The sequence below is a fragment of the Polyergus mexicanus genome, unplaced genomic scaffold, assembly GCF_030449975.1.
Source record: "Polyergus mexicanus isolate NDT 795.1 unplaced genomic scaffold, iyPolMexi1.0 SCAF_6, whole genome shotgun sequence".
Lineage (NCBI taxonomy): Eukaryota > Metazoa > Arthropoda > Insecta > Hymenoptera > Formicidae > Polyergus > Polyergus mexicanus.
Window position 1 is genome coordinate 1,009,054 of NW_027223326.1, and position 21,565 is coordinate 1,030,618.

General features: G+C 37.5%; 1 protein-coding gene across 3 annotated transcripts in view; it reads right to left on the bottom strand.

The window, feature by feature from the left end:
* Positions 1–4,644: 4,644 nt before the first annotated feature.
* The window catches only part of Svp (steroid receptor seven-up, isoforms B/C), a 197,527-nt gene continuing 180,606 nt past the window's right edge, over positions 4,645–21,565 (bottom strand). For all 3 annotated transcript variants that reach the window (XM_070297039.1, XM_070297037.1, XM_070297038.1), the window contains one exon: positions 4,645–9,194. In XM_070297039.1, coding sequence (XP_070153140.1) covers positions 8,917–9,194 — 278 coding nt within the window. In that variant the 3' untranslated portion in view covers positions 4,645–8,916. The remainder of the gene's footprint in view (positions 9,195–21,565) is intronic.

A 21,565-nucleotide genomic window follows, 5' to 3' on the forward strand; every position in this document is an offset into this window, starting at 1 on the left:
AAATTGCAAGAAATATATTTGATTGCGTTATTATTATATTTTCGTCAAGCATAAATATACATTTACCGCAGTGTTATTAAATCCTGTCTTTTCATAACGTGTTATCTTAACACAATCGAGCCATCGATTTGTCATCTAGATCATTAATTTATTAGAACGTATTTAAAAAATATATAAATAATAAATATAAAAATTATAATAGAAATGAATGTATTTGACTTGAGCTTTTTCAAACTATGTATTATATTTCATATATATATATATATATATTATATATATTACTATCTCGAAAAAAATTATTCCTAGAGAAAATGGATTGTTTTACGCGGCTACACGTAAGATGTAACAATTGTGAAGACGAGGGAAAGTAATTTCGAAGAGAGTAAACGCGGGATGGAACGTTATCTGCGGTTGCGCTTCGATAATGAGCGTGATGGGAAGCGGATTCTGAATGAAGCGCTGTGTATTCGACATGACGCACAAATCGTCGGCTGTGCAAGAATCGGGCATTAAAAACGCATGCATGCGTGCCTAATCAGAGCGGAGATTCTCCGCATTTCCGCGATTAATCATTATTCTTTATAATCGCGCGATTAGTGAGATCGGGACCCCTCGCAGACGCAACGTCTTCTTCTCGTTTAATGAAGGAAAACGAGATTTATATATTGGCACTTTTTCTTTCTAATCTTATTATCAAGATGCAAAGCAGAGAAATATTTTACGCTTCTTTATTATCGATAACAAAAATATTTCGCTATCTCAGGATAAAAATAAAAATATAATTATCTAATTTTTTCAGTTATATCTAGTTTTTTTTTTTTTTTTTTATGAAAACATCACACATAGTGTCTACAGTGAAGAATTCTTAAATATCAGAAACTATATGACTTAATCAGAGATTACAACTTCACTTATATCTAGCGTAAAGGGTTTTTTTTTTTTGTTATAATAATGATAACATTTTCTTATAAATTCGTAATAAATTTTATTTCCTGAAACTATGTAATTATTCAAAATATTTTAATGTCGCTGCTGGAAATATTAAACCCGATGAAGCATATATGTTTAAAATATTATCAATAATCTGACAATGTCCTTAGAAATTCTGTACCGAAAGGACACGCGTGTCCTGCTAACGCAATAATTCACTCGCCAACGTCGCGGTGTCGCGTGTACATGTTGCGTTTAGAAAGAGGATTAATTTCGATCGAGCTAGGGTGCCCCTTGCATGAAAAGTACCGCGTGCCTGTCAACATGCGCGGTCGCAAAAGCGCTTTGTTTACGACAAATACGGTTTTTGGAATCGCGCCAACCCAGCAAGCAGCTCTCGAAAGAGATTTGCCTTTATCATCCTCATCTCCCGCCGTCTCTTTCGACTAACTTTATTTTTATTTTTAGGATCCATAAAAGATTGCCGCGGGTGTTTAAAATGTATTTTTTTTTTTATACAATTTATTAAAAAAGAAGAAATATATTTAAGAATATAAAATTACTTTTTAAACAAATAACATTTAGATAAAAATAAATACATATATATTATTATTATCGTTGTTTCGTTCGAATATTTTGCGAGATAACAATTTCTTGCAAGTCTTTATTTTTTTACACGAACAAGGTTGCTTTTAAAGAGTAGCTTTTTGTATCCTAGAAAATGTCTTTCACGATGGTTTCTAGGCCAGCTCCCATTCTGTCCAATCCCAACTTTTTAGATTTATCGAAATCCTAAGCATTCGGCACGACACACTGCCATAAGATTATCGTCGATCTCGTTTGTAAAGCCAAACCAAGTCACTGTTTTTGCCTTTCCGTTCACGCGTTCCGACGAGAGTCCGAACCGTCCGCTCCATGATTTATCCGGGATTTATGTATGCCTCCATAGAGTACGAGAGGCTTCTCCTCATGGAAAAGACGCTTCAGAAATGTCCACGGAAGCTCAATTCGACTTGATTTGTCGTCAATTCTCGATGTACGAGCACTGCATTACATCACCTCGTTTGTTATTTGTTACTACGTGTCGCGAATGTCGGGAAAGATCTGTTCCCTTGTCAATGATTTCTGATTCTGCTTTCAAACTACCGTCTGCTGTATTTTTGAAAAACGCTAGACTCGAAATGAATAATTATTATTATTAAAAAATATTTGCTCCAAAAATAAATTATGGTCTATCGTGTCTCTCTCTTTTAACATTAAATATGAATTATGTTTGTATACGTAAACGGTGCGTTATTCTATATAGTTACTCCCGATTAAGTGACGTTTTTTTTCAACCAAATATAGGCTATACATCTCGCGTACGCTTCAACGCGATGCCACGAATGTTCGAAGAATCGCGCGAGATTTCTATCCTGAAATAGGGGCCGTTCTTGGCCAGGAGGTTCGCGCGCGGTCGTCGCGAAGGCGAAGAATTTCGCGAGCGAGAAAAAAAGCGGATGCTGCGCTCTCGGCTTCTTTTTCGAATACCGCGCGGGCACACATCTCCCCCCCCCCGTCCCCCTTTCGTTCCTGAATGCACCGGCGCACTTATCGTGCCCCGAGATGCATTCCTGCACGAGCGTATTTCAATATAAAACAATTGGCGAGCGAATTTTCCCCGGATCCGCGCGCGAGTGATTTCTGGCCGACGTGAGGACGGCGATGCTTCTGTCTGCGATCGCGACCCCGCGGCCTCTCGCCGGCGAAGGCACTTCTTCGCCATCCGTTTCTCTTTTTTCCTCTCCTTCCCGTTGCCTTTCTTTTCGCCGCCTCTCTCCCTCTCTCCCAAGTTTCCTCTCGTTTCTTTTCTCCTTCTTTTCCTTTTATATATAAATTTTTACCTTGCGCCATCTTTATAGCAAGTTTTGCATCGCGTTAAAATTAACTTTAGAGAAATATATATAATACTATATGGATAGGAAAATATATATAATGAATACAAATAATCAAAACTTGAATGGAGCTTAAAATGAAAATTTGTGAATTATTTTCTTAATATATAAAAACAAAGAAAGTTAATTCTACAGTATATTCTAGTCCAAAATTAAAAGATTCGCAGTGATTCATTCATTTTGATTTTTTTTTTAATTATCTCTATGCAATATTATTATATTTAAACATATTTTTAATGATTTAGTAGTACTTACTTGCCTCTAATCACAGCGTGATGTTTTCCACACAAGATAATCCTTTGCAAAACAAAATAATATTAAAATAGTAATCTACAAATTAATTATAACTTAGAAAAAGAAGAGATAACATTATAAATCTAAAAACAAAAAAAAATTAATTTACAAAAGAGGATAATAAATCTCAAGATAAAAACTATCGATCGTATAAAAAAAAAAAAAAAAAAAATTTGTTAGTCTTGAAATAATAATCAAAAATTTTTATCAACAATATAATATGTTAATTACGATTAACTATATTTGAAAGATTGTACGATGCGTGAATTTGCAATTTAACTTTTCGCTAGCGTACGTGAAGAAAATTGCAGAACCGAGATCCGCGTTCTCATAAACGCTGCATACACAAGGGTCAGAATAATCGGTACACCGGTTATATTTTGTTGTGTAACGTGATATTTTTTTCTTATTATAACATCTGCAAAAAAGACCAGTCGCTTTACATCTACAACTCGTACATATCGCCGTTATGCGTCTCGACACTAGTTACATCATCAATAATGCTTTTATTACTTGTCGTAGCGATATCCTACGCGACAATACAATATGTGTGTGTGTGTGTATGAATTGCAAAGAAATATATATATATATATATATATACATATATATATTTCTTTGCAATTCATTTATATATATATATATATATATTTATATTCATATATTTTCATATTTATATATTTATATATGCATTCATATTTGTATTTTTTATTTATATTTATATATATTATTTATTTACACGTTTTTTTTATACAAAAATGTTCACGACTTTATACATAACTATGTATAAGAACGTCATTCGCGCCCTGACGTACGTACACGCGTTCGTTTGTCGATATAATACATTTTTGAGTTTCGTGAGCAACCGCATCTTCATCGGCGAGCACCTCGAGAGGGATCCACGTCACGTGAACGCGATGTCAAAGTATTCATGCATATCGATAAGGATATGTGACGCTTGGATTTTTCAATACTTGGAATAGCGAATGAAATGAAGAAAAATAAAAATTCGATATCTAGTTAAACTGTAGATTAAATATTTCATAAATTATCTTTATAATTTTAATGTTGATTGTTATTTTTCTTTGTGAATTTCAATATTAATTAATATTAATCTTGCTTAATAATTATTTTAAAAAGTTGGCGTAAAATGTGTTGAATTACTTTTTCAATTAGAAGATTATTTATAACATTATTCCGTCCATTAATTGATTTATCTAATCAAAAAAGATTCCATCGATATTTTAACAATCAATGTGAAAAAGTATTCAATAAACGAAGATAAGTAAAATATAGAGTAGTATAAATGTGATATCACACACTCGACACTAAGTATTTAAGTACTCGATGTATAATAGTGATCGTTTTCTCTCTTCTTTGCTTCGAATCGATATTTTTTTATATAATATATATATACCGCGCTTTTATATTTCTAAAATAACATGACTTTTTTTAAAAATTTTATGAGAATTTTATTTCTGAATTTAAAAAAAAAATATATATATATATATATAACTCTCCACATTCAATTATATATTATGCGTGAAGTCTGATCGCGCGAAACTAAAAAAAAAAAAAAAAAAAAAAAAAAAAAAAAATAAGTATAAGATGAAAATAATGTGATATCTATTTTTTAACAATTTTCAAAAGTGTACATTAATTTTGAAATACAGTACACACACATATCCCCCCGCAAGCGAAATAGTTTCGTTAATTGGATCCCGCTCGAGGAAACCCAATCGCAGAATTTCCTGTAAGGAGAATGACCGCTGCTTAAAAATATTAGAAATATCCCATATACCCTTAAAAAAAAAAAAAAAAAAGTGTTTCACTAAGTAACTAGCTCGACATTGCCACATTTACTATATAACGTATAGTATTCAAATATTTTCTCTTAATATCATTAAACAACCCTATACAACGCGCCGAGTTGTGTATACAATATATTGTACATTATTTATAAGATAGAAAAAGCACCGTCTCGAAAAATCGGATTTTTTAATTTTGACGTACATATATCACATTATTTTGCGATCTCGCTCTCTCTCTCTCTCTCTCTCTCTCTGTCTCACACGCTCATTTTCTTTCACTCGCTTATTTTTCCATACGCATAAAATACACATATTGTACACGCATTGAAATACACACGCACATCTCGCCGCGCCGTCCTCATTTCACGCATATTCAACTCACAGTTACACTTATCTTTATCTATCGGAGACTCTAAGCGACACACGCATACACGAACAATATCGAATATTCTTCATATTTTAATAAAAAATATATCTCGATATATCTCGGTAGCGTCGTGTCTCGACTTTAACCCGTTCCATCCCAAACTCAAATATTTTTCGACTTAAGTCAAGAGGTTCGGAAAAATTGTGTTTTCTACTTATTCCCTTACTACGTAGAATAATAATAAGTTTGACAAAACATCTTTGGAAGAATTAAAAAAAGAATATTATTTAATCATATTACATGAATTTTGCCTGAAAAAGTAAAACTCGCGTGTAAATAATAGTGGATTTACAAAGGTATCTAAAATATAAAAATTCTCTCCTTTTAAAAAGTTATATTAATTTAATTGCGAAAACAACAAATAATAATATACAATTTATATAATTTAATAAAATAAATATATATTTATTAATATAAAATAAAATTAATAATTAGTAATTTGTATCTTCACGATTCTCTCGGTCCGAAATTTTAATAGCGCTTTACATGCTGAGCAGCTTAAATAAATCGCTATTCGCAAATGTTAATTCTATATCCTTTTTCATCCGACACTTTCAAATGAAGCGAAAAATTTCCGTCTAATAATACATTTTATAAACCGGAAGGGACGTAACGTGTCAAACTATCGCTTATTTATACAATTCAATAAATCACCGGCATCATCTCGTTAAAGTTTCTAGTCTATTAACAATCACGGTTTAATAACTCGACGTGTCAGTACTTTTGCAAGTAGTAACAATAGAATTTTCGCGCAGTTTGCTCGTAAATTGGAAGAGAGTTCGCTCGGGTCGTTTAAACATTTCAATGCAACAAAATAGCCTCGACTCACCTCCTCCTCTCCGCGGCGTGTTACCTCTGAATTTTGGTGGGAATTTTTATTTCGAGACCACCAAGCCCCGGATTATCGATCGGGATTAATGGCGATACGATGATGCGACGCGCAATGGCACTGGCATACAGAGACGGACTCTCGATATCGCAGTCTCGAGTTATCTCGTCACGTACACGCTCTTAAGTAACCCAAGATAAAAATATCGTATTTACAAGCTATATAATATTGGCTGTTTTTATATGTGTATGTGTATGTGGGTGTGTGTGATATCGCGCGGTATTGTCATTCAAATTGTGCGTCGCGTGTGGGGTTTCGCCATCGCTCGCTGCTACTCTCTCTCTCGAAATTTTCTCCTCGAAAATGATCGCCTTCGCGAGACATCGAAATCACCTCCGTAAGTCTAATACGATGTACAATTAAATATTATCGTTCGCGTTAAACGCTACTCGCACAAACGCCGCGCTGTTACAAATACCACCGCTCACGCGCCAACGTAAAGAACATTAATTTATGACGCACGGATTTTTCATAAGTTTCTTTTGTGATTTCACGCCTTAAGACGCAACGCTTCGTTCTTTATATTCTATATATACTTACAACAAACAATCGTTTTTCTTTTATATTAATAAAGTCGATTCGCTAAAATACCGGGTATGCCGATGAAGCCCGATTCTCCTTACTCCTATCTAAGTACTATACACAAGAGAGAGAATTTGTACAATATTTTTATTTTTAAATAGAGAAAGAGGATAAACTTCGATAACGTATCATGTATCGTGGCCTTTGTAAAAATTACAATTTTAAGAGTAAAACGATGTGAATTTAACGAGTCGCTCGAAGAACTCCCAAAGTAAAATACACGTCTTTAATTCGTAATTAATAAGAATGATCGGATTGTATCATAAAGACATATTCAATCATGAGCGAATAAAAAAAAAAAAAAAAGAAATAACGCAAAATATCGTGGGGAAAAAGGAGGATAATTCTTCTTATAGCGTTATCCAAAATTATTTTCGTATTAAGATTATAGTACGCTAATCAAAAAAATAATTTTTTGCCAACTTGCCAATAATAAAATTTATTTTTAATTAAAGATATACACGTGTGGATATAGATAGCTCTCTCTTTTAGATTATCACATTTTGTAACATTAAAATTCTACAGAGATTTTCAGCAATTCCGGGAACGATATTTTTCTCAAGCAAGATGAAAATTGTCATTTTTAAAGTGCATATTGTGTTTTGCACTAATCCGAAAAAAAAATTTACATGAATGATATTTAAAAAATTCTTATAGAGGACAAAATTAAATATCCAGAATTCTAAGAAGATCATATAATAATTCAAGGATTGGGGCTGCGCGAGAACAACCGAGATAAAAGCACATCTTGCCGGCTATAATTCTTGAAGGTCATCAAAAGAGTTCGACGAAAGCGAAGCGTCGTGGAGTTTAGATCTGCGATGCACGTGCAAGAGTTAGCGTCGTCTCCAGACCAAAGGGGATATTTCCGAAAGAATGTTTTACGGGTTACGGACTTGGAGAGCGCGCAGCCTCGTAGAAGAGGCGTCAAGACGAATGACTAAGGCCTATGGCATGACTCGACTAATAGCGAGTACTCGACGCGAGGATTGATTCGAGATAGCGATGGGAGATCCACCAGCTCTCTCCCTCATCGTTGATTATAAATGCTAATTTATGACTTCTTCACGCCACGCTCGTCTCTCTTCTTCCTCCCTCTCGTTCCTTCATTCCTTGCCATACAACAAAACACTTGTCTATCTATCTATTTCTCCCCTCCCCTCTCCCCCATCCTTCCCTCGCGTCTTTCATTCTCTCTCTCTCTCTCTCTCTCTCTCTCTCTCTCTCTCTCTCTTGATCACTATCTATTTTTCACCCTTTCACTCGCATACGCATACACACACGCAACAACAAGCTCCTTACACGTATAAAATCTTTCCCTCGATCACTTTAGCGAGCACCAAGTTTTAACGCCCAGTGGACGTTCCTGGACGTTGTCGGGCTACTCGGCGCCTCCGTGATTCTCTGAATGAGCGACATCTTTATTACGCCTTTTCTCTCTTTATTCTTTCCTTTCTCGCCTTTCCCCCTGCTCGTCTCCGAGATTTCCTTGCCTCCGACGAACAAGACAACGTCCACCCTTCTTCTCTCGCTTCGCGCGCGTTATTCTATCCCACCCTTCGTCCAAGTTCATTAATGACTGCGCTTAATTCTCGCTTGACTCTCTCTCTCTCTCTCTCTCTCTCTCTCTCTCTCTCTCTCTCTCTCTCTCTTCTTTCCTCATTCCTCGTTTTGTGTACAAAAGCCGTTAATTCTGACTGGATATCTCGATTTCTCGCGAATACCGATTTAACGAAACGCGAGTGTAACAGACACCGATGACAAGGAACAACGAGACTTCATACGGTCATCATCGTCGCGTCAAATCAAAGTCGAAACGTCACGAATACCTAACCGGATTAATAATGGCATTGATATGAGAGAATGACGTTCGCTAGCACGCGGATTTGCGATTTCGATCGATTAATTTTACGATCGACGACGGAGAGACGAGGCATCGCTCAATCGTTTTTACTCGCGCGTGAATCGGGTCTGCGAATCGTCGAGGGGCGCCGCGACGTCACCGCTCGAGCTGTAATATTATGCGGAAGCTAGCTGCCGCCAGATAGAGTGTCACATCGTAGACGGCATGTAGGGCCAGTTGAAGCTGTTACCGCTCAGCAGCATGTCCCTGATGAGAGTCTCGATCGGCGTCTTACCCACCAGCCGCACGAAGAAGAGCTGCTCGATCACCTGCGACGAGACCGTCCGCAGCGATGGTAGTCGCAGCAAAAGCTTCCCGAACCTCGTCGGCTGATTCGGATATTGGGACCGACAGTATTCCTCCAGCGCGCACTGCGACTTCTCCTGAAGAGACTCGATATGCGCCACGTCCGAAAGACCGCAAGCGTCTGCAACGAAAAAAAAACAAAAGAGAAGGATGTTTAATCGTATTGTGAAAAGAAAATTATTTTCGTCTATCAGTAAGTAGTAATTGTTAAATCAACGTAGGGATTCTGTGATGTGACTTTTCACGATAAGCATCCTTTATATTTCTCTTTAGCTTCCACACGATATGATATTTGATCATCTTCCAGCTTATAATTAATCTTCAATATTTGATCATCCAAGAGAATTATAACTAGATTTATATATTGTACATTTCTTCCATCAGTATATATATCTTATATTATAATGACTTTTAAGGCGTTACAAATAGACAGATAAAAAAAGAAACATAGCCGTGAGATATTATGATGCTGATAAAAGCAAATGGAGTGAAAAGATGAATCAGAGTTGTGAAGTAAAATCATTTATGTCTGTGAACATTGAACTACCCTGCAGATATACGTCATAAGAAGCTTAGCACATTCTCTCGCGCCTTGACCTTAATCTCTCGTTCGTGTTTCTAGCCGATGGTAGAAAATCTCAGTTTTTCCGCTCCGAACGATCTCTTCGTTAGGCGAAGCGAGTTTCTCGATACGCGCGGCGGGCGATAACTGTTGCCGTTTAATCTACGCGCGAAGAAGAAGCACCTACGCTTTATTATCGGGCTAATTATCGTTGTTACCCATTAACTAAGGCGATGATTAGCGAGCCGGAGAATTCCCTCTCTAGCGATATAGAATAGAACGGCCGCCGCGCGATTATGAAGGAGCGGAAACAGAGGAGAGAGAAAGAGAAAAAAAGAAGAAGAAATTAAACGTAATCTACCGCGAAGATGATGGGCGAGCGGTCAAACGGAAATGTTCTTGCAAGGGCGTTTTTATCCGCTAAATCGAAATTATCGGCATCAATTAGCGTTAATTAAATAGCGTTATTTAATTTAAAAAAATATACGGATATTCTTATTTTGGTCAAGTCCAAGAGCTGACTTATCCGATTCTTTGTCTTTTATCATGAAATTATAATAAACAGAAAAGAGAAAATGTAATTAATTATGATCGGTTAATTGACAAATTCGAGCATCTTAAAATGCGATTACTATCAATATTAATATTACTATGTAAATAAGAAGAAACGATTTAGATCAATGTCGTCATACTCGGATCGTGCTACAGGTGTGATTCGTCATTTCGTCGACGCGAGGATTAAGACTCTCATAGGGTTGCAACGAAAATCGCCTTTGGGCAGATGAAACTGAAATCTACATTGGAATGCACGTGCCATCCGGAGATAGTGCAAATGTCAGACTAATCATGTGGACCATCTGCTCACTTCGGGGCTCCTCCTCGTGAAACTGCGCCATTGTTTCGCGTAGAAAATCAAGTCTCTCGTTCGTGCAGGGGGGCAGAGAGAAATGGCGCGTATAGTTGTAGCCCCGAATATACCGGGTGTACCGCGACAACGATATTACCTTATCTTTAAATCCAACTGTAATCTAAATAAAATTAATTAAAGCTGAATTTATTTGCGGGTAACAGATTTTTTTTTTTTTTTTTTTTTCATTCACGTAAAAATATTATCTCGTTTAAACAAGTAATTTTTAATCTACAATGTAATTAATTTATATATCTTTGCGTCTCTAAACGAATTTTAAATTACATTGGTCGGTTATTAGCATCTCGAGATGCTCGTCTCTCCCGCGCGCGACGCTCGCCACGCGCGTATTAAGGCATCCGTCTCATCATTTGCGTTTTTCCGTAAAACGAGTACTGCGCGTACTATGACGAATCGCTTTATCGGGAGGCGTGCGTGCGTGCGTGTGCGTGAAAAATCGTATCTATCCACGGGCGTATAAATCGACGGGGGTACCGATGATGGAAGAGCCGGGCGAGTGTGTCGAGGGGGTTGGGGGACTCCTTTTTGCGAACTCTGCGTATAGGACGGGAGGAGATACATTGTCGTTTCTCGTTACGCGCGATCCTCGGCAAGGCAAGGCACGCGGCGCGTACATAAACGCGCCACAGACGCCAGATTCCTTTGTGGCGTGAACCACGTGCGCATAATGGGCTATTACGCCAATACGTAGGGAAATAATGCGATTCTCGCGCATTTGCATTTCCGTGCGACGATGTCTGCGCGACGACGTCGCACGGAAACGATGCGCGGGAACGAACGAAATTGCACTCCGCGACCGAAACCGCAAAGTTTGCCCCAATTATTGGAATAGATAGGTAGGAGCAGCGAACGACCGGACACCGCCACAGTGAATGACCATTGATTTTACAACTGCCTCTGTGTATGTGTACGTCGCGTGACGAAGGATAATATAATTAAATTTCTGAGAGATGGGCAAAAGTGACACGCGTGTCTCTATTTTTCATTATTTTATATGTATAATAATAAATTAAAATTATTATTCTATTTATTGAGAGATGGAAACTTATTAATAAATTGTAAATTATTTATATATCAGCTTTATCACAAATTGTTGATCGTTTTGATAATTGGATAAATTAGAAGAATGTCCGTCTAATTGAAAAAGATTGCAGCAATATTTATCGAAGACATATATTTTCCCTCTTTCTTTCTAAGTCCATATTGAAATCACAAAATTGGTATATCTATTTAATAAGGGTTTAATCTGCACTTATTATTATAAGATAATATCCGATAATTTGATCGATAGATAACGATTTGCTCACTTAATTTTAACGCATGTTAATGCATGTTATACCTAAATGCATTCATTCATTTATTTATGTAATTTGCTATTTACGCTTGCGACTGATACTTGTTTGCATATTATTGTCGAGCGCTCGAGGAAATTTGTGTCTTACCGAGATCTTAACAGGATCTTTCATTATAGCTTGCGTTTTTTTTTTTTTTTTCAGGGAACACGATTTACGCCACAGGTATTAATTTTACGCGAATGATTTATAAATGCACATGAACTATTTCTCGAGTAAAAATTGATTTTACGCCAATTTTCTCTCTATTCTAAATTATTCGATAGATTTTTTTCTCGTCGCATCCACGTAATCGTAAAAGAAGGCGACGTAAGAATTCGTAAAAATATCAGATTATGGATAAATATGAAATCTAAAAATTATATGTGACCAGGTAAGCTAGATTATTAAACAATCTAACGGATAAATGATAAATAAATAATTCAAAAAATGTTTCGTTGCAGCTTTTGGAAACTAAATGTCAAAATAATCAAAAGAAAAGCTTCACGTCACAAATGACGCGCTGATCGACGAAAATCCGGACGCGATCAGCCGCGTACACCCGTATCAATCTCGATCGACGAGGACTCAATTGAACGGGAGAGACCGCGAGGAATCCGCCAACGCCAATAAACAAACTGTCGGATTGGCTCTACACGATGTCGTCAGCGCCAATTCACCACATCAGTTCGAATAATGCCGTGCTGAGTGGCGTCTCTGGTTTCCTTCTCGTGTCATTTCTCTCTCTCTCTCTCTCTCTCTCTCTCGTTGCACGCGTTAACCGCTAAATGCTGTGGCGCCTCGTTGACCGAGCACCATCGTAAATTGTGACCAATCTTCCGCGGTAGGGCTCCCAAGTTCCATTGCCATCTTATATGCTATCGTTGATGAAGACACGCGCCATCGAAGCCTCCCCCCCCCCCCCGTTCCCCCCGTGCCACCCTCGTGCATGTCGCTTTCGATCGATTGAAATTCGACGGCTAGCGATTTATCGATATTGCAAATCTTGCATAGCGCGATATTGAATCAATTGCCTGGTAGCTTCGCTCGACGTTTTTGCAACGGCAAGAGATTATTAGATCGTAGAGCGTCTCGAGTAGAAAGGCACACGGAATTATGGAGCAAATCAGCTTTTCGTAAAATAGATAAGATCGCGGATCGGTTTAATAAAACTTGCTTTGCGTTACTTCTTGATTGCCGAATATATTTGTCAGTCATTTTCTATCACGCGATCGCACGTTGTTCTCTCTCTCTCTCTCTCTCTCCCTCCGTCGAAATTAATATCAGACACTCGAGTTGCCCACTGTTTTCCAGTATGTACCGGCTAGATCCAGTATTATTCCCTGCCTTAATAGTCTTAATTCTCGCCGGGGAGACACGTGATGTCGTCAGCCCTATGACTCTAATACTGTGGTTATAATTGCGGCACGTTTGACATATAATCATTATATATTGTCTCGGAAATTTTTTGAGGACTTGAAAACTTGTAATTTAGTATTTTTTTATTTCTTGAATTGATAATATCATTTCGGAAAGAATCTATTCGTTTTTATTAGCTTTGAATTAGGGAAATATTGGTTTCCTCTTTTTTATAATTAATTTTTTCAACATTTTTATATAATCTTAGATATTAATATAATTTTTCGAAACAAACGACTTTTGATTAATTCACACTTGTACTTGAATTTTTTTTTTTTTCATTGTTTTTAAAATTTAAGATAACTGAAAGATAAGTAATTTCCGAAGTAGTTAATAAGTAGCTTCATTCGTAAGATTGAGCTGATGTTGTCCCGATATTACAATCGAGACGGAAATGATCGCCGATCGACAGGATAATCCCTAGGGTACGTAGATATACCTATATCTCGTTGTAATCCGCCCTAGCGGGAGTAGATCGTCGAGAGGATAAAAAAGGTGACCGCGCGGAAAGGAGGGTACGTAAGACCGCGAGAAATCGCTCGTTCAGCAAAAGTCCTCGGCGTCGACGTCGCGCGACGCGCGTTTCTCGCAGGAATATACATATCGATATGCGCGACCGGGAACGGTGGAATCTTGTCCCCGGGCCCTGTCCGACCCCTCTTTCTCCCTTTCCGTCGCGCGAAAGTCGCGTCGCGTGGAATCACGGAGATTTTCTCTCTCCATCTTCCATCTCGTTCTCTCTATAAGCGCGTACAAATAAGGCGTCCGGAGACAAATGACGCGGAGAGGGATCAGCGTGGCCCGACACAAAGCATCCCCCGAGCACCCTTCCCGGAGTCGGAGGTGACGTCACTGACAATGGAAGGTCGAGCTGTGATTAAAGATCGAGAGACTCCGTAAAAACTCCTTCAAAAGTACCGGTGACGGGGAGGAGATGACGCCCGGGAGGTGAGGCCCAGGAGAGAGAGGGGACGAGTCGCGAGGGGGGAACCGAGGGGTGGGAGGGGGGGGGGACCTACCGGCGTGAAATATTGCCTCCACGGCACCCGACAGCTATATGACATTTCCGAAGGGCATGGAAGAATCCCCGCGAAGCCTCTCATCAGCCTTACTTGCTCTCGCTCTCCTGATTGCGTTCTGCCCTTTTGTATACAGTGTCCAGTTCTTATCGAGACGACTTACGAGAGGGACTGTGTAATCCGTATATTGCTTAATACACGGTACACGTACACATATTTAGAGCAATTCGGTAAATAAAATGTGAGAGTAGATAAAGAAATTAACTAAATCTTTTTTAAAATAATTATTTAAAAAAAAAAACTGATCGCATTTAAAAGTAAATTTTTTTTTACTTTTTACTATAAATGTTTAATATAAAAAACATTTTTCAATCTTACGTAACTTATGAGATGCATAAAAAGGAAATGAAATATATATGCTTTTAAATTTAATTTTACTCTCCTTTTGGCAACAATTAAAAATTTCTATATCAATTTAAAGTGAAAAATTTTTGAATTTTGCAAGACGGTCTTATCGACAGTTCGAAAACAGCGGAAACTAGACACCTTATATATGTCGATCGACTATTATCCGTTTCCTTTCTTCGCTTCTGACGTTATATTACAAGTTTTTTGATCTCTCCCTCGTTATGATCTCTATTCTTTTACTAACTGAAGACTTTTTACTATTATTTTTATCTCCGATGATTCTAGGCGAAAAATAATTCTTCAATAAAAATGAATCCAACATCCGTTAGTAAAGGCAAACATACTTTGAAGCCTACGACGCGCATAACTTTCAGAGATGATCAAGATCATCTCTGAGCAAAAAATCAAGAATAATATCCATCTCTTTCAACTTTTATCTTGTACACACACACACACACACACACACATATATATATATATATATATATATATATATATATATCAAACTACAGTTCTCATTTCTTTTTCTCAGTGAAACTAAAAATATAAAACTTGGATGTGGCGAATAAATTATATGCTAGATAGAATCTAGGCTATAAAGTAAACAGATCCTTAAAATCATAAACACACACAACAAAGTAATATATAATGACTAAAATAATAATAATTATAATAAAAGAACGTTTAATGTGAAATATTATTAAAAATATTATAAAGAAATTCTCTTCGAAGCGATAATGAAATATCTATGAAATTTCCTTTTATCCGTATAACTGTTTTCTCTCATGCTTGTTAAACTTTACACAAGAATGATCTTGATAGATAACGGAGGAATATGCGTCGACAAGACGCGTCGTGATAATAAGCGAGGAGGACGCGACGCGACGCGACGAGAAAAGATTCATTACGATCGTCCATTGCGTACTCGATAACTTCTCCGCGATTACGGCAGATAGGGAATACGAGCGCGTGTGCGACGTGACACAACATATAATTTACCGCGCTTAACCCCGCGCGTCTTGTAACAGGTGACTTACATTAATGGCTTCTATCTCGCGGTCGCGACGCAGAAGAAAAGCCGGTCGCTTTATCGCGCTGCGAGTTGCGGAATCGCGCGCGAAAGGATCTTCTCTCTCTCTCTCTCTCTCTCTCTCTCTGTTTCGCGCAGAGCGAGTAGTGTTACGAGCGCTTGCGATTCTCCCGCAAATTGCGAGCATAAATCCTTTACGCGCGAATGATCAAGAACCATCGTGAAATCAGCGCGATGGCGAATTCCCTGCGAGATGTTACAAAGGATGAAAGATTAGAAATCATTCGAGAGAAAAGTTATTACACGTGCTAATCAGTCGCAGATGGTTGACGAATAGACAAGAATATCAATATCGTCGCATAAAGTTTAACTAGGATTGGAATTTATATAATTTATGTTTAATTATATTGTTCTTATATATATATATAACTTTATATTTTTTTATGATTGAAATTTTTTTATGATATTAAATTATAATTATACATATAATAAGAAAAATTCTAGAATTATTATTTAATTTATTAGTTATTATTTATATTTTAGATATCAGATTTAAATACTTGAACGTCATATATTTTTTTTTACGCGATAAGATTCCGCGCTTAATGATAACGATAAAAAGATGGAGGTTCGTCGCCCTATTTTATCGTCAATAATCTTTTAAAATATATCTCCTTACATGTCACAAGACACATATATTATCACATGGATATTTATTTCTTCAACCACTGAAACAAATATATCGACAGCCAGAACTTTTCAGTACCTTCAGCTTCGAGAAGAAGCGTTTGTTCGCGTTTTCTCGGACACGTGCCGCGACAGGCCAAGATAAGATGTAACGAAGAAAAGCGCCAGAAGGAAAGACGCGAAGAGGCGATAATTATATGGTCGGCTAATTGAGTGAGAGAGAGAGAGAGAGAGAGAGAGAGAGAGAGAGAGAGAGAGAGAGAGAGAGAGAGAGAGAGAGAGAGGCTCCACGGATGGGTGCTAACAGATGCGTTAATAAGCACGCCTAAAAGGAGGATACCCGGCGCTCCAACGAGCACGAGACCTTAATACGCTTGTCAATTGTCAAGGCTCGCTGGTCGATCGTGTCGCGTGCAATGACACAGCTGCATCCCGAATAATAAGGATCGTTGAAAATTATATGTTCGAAATCTCGTATATTACATGATCGACGATTCGTGTTGCTTTAATTCGCACGTTATAATAATCAGGGTTGGGAAAGTTACTTTATAAAAGTAACTCGTTACAGTTACCGTTATTTTTTCTAAAAAGTAACTTGTTACCGTTACTCGTTACTAATTTTAAAAAGTAACTCGTTACCGTTACAGTTACTAAAAAGTAACGAGTCGTTACAATTTCCGTTACTTTTTTACAATACAAACTAATAAATTATTTTGCATAAGAAAAACTTTTAAAAAATTGTAAGCAAGATTTCATTCAAGGTTTATTACAAAATAAATGATTAAATTTTATCGAAATTCTTTATTAATTTTTAATAAAATTTGTTGCTCCATAGTATCATCATTTAAATGCCCTCTTTGTAGTGTTAATACAGAGCCACCGATGCTAAACATTTTTTCTACAGATGCACTGCTTGATAGAGCTGTATTATATTTATTAAAAAGTTTTTTAAGTTTTGGATAGTCGTTTAACATTTCTATATTACAATTATTTGATTTTAAAAACCGTTGCAATTCTTCTTGTTCAGATTCATTTTGCACCGTTTTTTGCTCAAAAATGAAAAAATCATCGCGATCGTCAGATTTTCCAGCTTTTGAAGAATTTTCAGTTGATCGGATTCCCAATAAATCCTCCAAGTAATTTTCAGCGCGTTTTCTTTTTTCTCCGGTTAACCAGTTTAACTTAAATTTTGGATGTAAACATGCTGCTATTATTAATTCTTTTGTTTCAAATATTGTAAGAAATCTAAAATCAAATATAGTAAATTAAGCGACATTGTTTGTTTTATTGAAATTAATACTTTTGAATCAATAGTTTAAAATAAAATAATATTTTTCAATTAAATCCTTATTTAAAATTAAATAACATATGTATTAATCAAATTAATAAGTTACCTTTTATTTAAACCTTGCTGAATAGCTTCAACTAATGAATGGCAATCTATAAGGTCAGATTTATTGAGATTTTCTAATTTTCGTTGCAAGGTACTTAGAACTGGTAGTAAATGAGATTACAACATAATAAGAATGCTAATTGGTCGATTTGCTTACGGCTTTACGGTTAAGATAAAAATTTTATCACGCACAATAGCAAGAATAATATCTTAAATAAATCAAAAAATTTGAAAAAAGTAACGATAAAAGTAACTGTTAAATTCGTTACTCGTTACCGAAAAATGTAACGAAGTTACTTTTTCCGTTAGAAATAAAATTTGTAACGCCATTACCGTTACAGTTACCGAAAAAAAGTAACTGTAACGGTAACGGCGTTACAAGTAACGCGTTACATCCCAACCCTGATAATAATTCATTGGACGATTTAAGCAGCGTTTCGCTTCAGTATTCGGGCTTTGAGGAATCGAAGCGTTAATCGTTTCGCGGACGGCCATCGTGACTTATTCGACGTCTGTAAAAGTGCCTCTACGATGGTAATAATCACGCTTTTGATGTATGTCGCGGCGCCTCGCGCTTCCTCGTAGAGGCTGCTCAAGGTAATAGACGGCGGACGACGGCTTTACGGGATATCGTGGGAGGGCATAAAGGGACGCGGCCAGACTTCACGGAGAAAGGGAGGAAGGACCATTTCGCTCGTAAAATGTCGAATCGAAAATGTCGTAATTACGCGACGCGAACGGCTAATTAAAGTCTCGCCCTTCATCGCTCGTGATTGTTGGCCGCTTGGCGCGATACGCTCGTGACGTCTCATCGTAACATCCAGCTCACTTCCTTTCTCTCGGCGGTCGTCCCACTCGTTTTCTACACTCGTATAATAATACGTTATCGAAAATGTTTAATAATATCGCTGTTTATAAGTCGAGATACCGAAACTGTATTAAAAAGTAAGTGTAGCTGAAATTTTTTTCGACCCGAAAAAATTTATCTTCTGAAATTAAAAAAAAAAAAAAAATATATATATACATTGATTTTAAAAGATTTCTTTAGGGAAAGATTGTTTTTAAATATATTATTTATATGTGACATATGTTATTTATATATGTGTTTACCATATATGTGACGTAATTGAAATTTCTAAGATATACACATTGTCTATATTTGCGTTTTTCAAGTAGCTAATACAACTTGAGACACACACCGTCATATATCGTAAACATGAACCTCAGATCGACAATGCTGATGATGAACGGAAGTGTCATAGCACACTCGGTTCCCTGCGCATCGCGCTTACCACGCTGTATCGGATATCACAATATTGTGAGGAGCCGCCTCCTCTCGTGAATAATGAGCGCCGCGTACACGCACGGCGGGGCTGCGCGCGATAATTATCATAACAACACCGCGTGTATTTAGAGACATCCCTCTCTCTCCCTTTCTCTAATCCCTATCGATGCTACGCATCGGGGACAACGCGCGTTTAACCGGAATACATATCCCATAGGTGGCCCGTATGTACGTACAAGCGTCCCGTTTAGGATCCGTATTGTCATGTTAATGGCCGACAATGCCAATCCCATTACGCCGTTCGGGTAGTCGCGCGCCGCGGGCCCTTTCGGGTCTCGCGCGCCCCATTCAACGGGCCCCCGAGTATCTCGGTTCTCTCTTCCGTTCCCTTCCCCGCGCGTCACGATTCGCACGGGCAGGTAGATCCCCGGCAGGCAGGTGCTACGAAGGTCAACTTTTTATTCCCATCGACGCTCCTTCTCTCGCGAAAGTTGCGCCGGGATGCGCGCGACATGTCGCGTTCCGTATGTCTAGAAAAAGCACCTTTCCTCCCTTCGTCCCTTCCCCGGGTCGCGAGAGATCGCGGACCGGTTTCGAGAGCGCCCGGGGCTAAATGTCAACAACAGGCGTAACGGCCTGGTTAGAGGATTACCATCGTCGGACGAGGCCGAAGAGGGTAGCGCCAGACTACAAAAGGTCGTGAACTTTCTACGTGTCATAATCCGTCTGAGAGGATTCGCGGCCTCCGATCTCGCTCTTTCGCGCCCTTTCCTCGCTCGTTTCGTGTCTCGCGTTTGTTATTTTCGTCAAGGACAAGCTCCACTGTCATGTCGCTGTTCCATAAAACCAATATATTTATCAGATTTATAAAAATAACAACGAGATGATTTGAAGTTTTAATTTTACTACAATAATATTGATTTAATTTTTATAATTTTAATAAACTTTAGTAATCAAGTTCTCTCTAACAAAACTAACTGCTAATTAAATGTCTCATATAATCTATTGTTTCTTTCATATAAGAGAATATAAAGTCTTTACACTTTTTTTTTTTTTAACTTGGAAAGAAGATTAAAAAATGTCATATGCAAAATTGAAAATACAGTTACATATGTCAGATTGTACAATAAATGTCAAATCGTACGATAATTTCATATATTTTAAAAATAAATTATTAAATAAACAAAAAAAAACAAACGCGCTTCGTATTTAGATTATTCTAGATTAAAAATCATAATTAAATCATGATTTACAATATTGTACAAACATGTAATTAATTTCTTCATACGTTGAATAATTTATGTTTTTTTATAAATCTGTTTCTTGTTAATTCTCACAATTAAAGAAGCTGTTTCTGAAGTCGAGACACCCGTTATGCTATTCCAGAATACGGAGAACCACTGTACGATTAAATCCCGAACACGAGGGTCGCCGGCAAAGATAGGGATTAACGGAAGGTCGCTTTTCTCGCGTATTTTGCGTAAGGTCGACCGCAACGACGACGACGACGACGACGATTAGCGCAACGTCGATTCCAATGTCGGACGGAATTACGTAATTCGAGACCCGCGGGATGACAAGAAAGGATAATGGTACTGTACATTTATTTATGCATAGCTCTCTGTCCAATTCTAATTCACGTTGATATAACATATGCACATTAATCGCGTAAAGAAAAGGCTTAGCTTGAGATAATCGTATCTAAGGCCAAACATACAATATGAATACGGATCAATGCTGACGTGTGAGAAGTATCAATTGATTTCGATAACATTAAACTAAAAAAGGATAAAAGTTTCAACAGCATAAAGAGTCATTAAAAAAATCTTCAAAATCTCGTATGAGTTTTATTAATCAGAAAAAAAAAAAATTTCTATTATATAATATTATTTCTATTATATTATAATTTATCATATTTTTTACTATCTCGATAAAATGCTGAATGAAAGTGACTATTTCTAGAAATGTATCGTTTTTAAATGAGCAATTAAAACCAAATAAACCGTCGTTTCTCGTCATGCTTCTGTCGAACAAACTTACGAATAAATATCGAGCTTACTTTATCGTGGATACAGAATGGAAAATTTAATTTTATCAAAATTGAATCGGTCTCGCTCTAGACGCGCGATTCGAGGATGCCTGAAATCATCCTGCCTGCTGGCGGCGAAAGGCGAGGGTGGTCGGTCGCGCCGGGCAGAATACCGCGCCGCGTGCACACATAGGAACCTATTGATAAATTCAGCGGGCAACGTAAACAATGCGGCAACAATGTCAATTATGCGCTCGTCGCCGATCGCCGGCCGCTGCAATTAATCGGGTGGCGCGCGCGCGCGCGCGACTTTACGCGGTAATTAATTGCGCCGCGTGGCGTGCATGCGTGTCGGCGCGTTTACCCGCGTTGGCCCGCAACATTGCACTTTCGGTAATGGT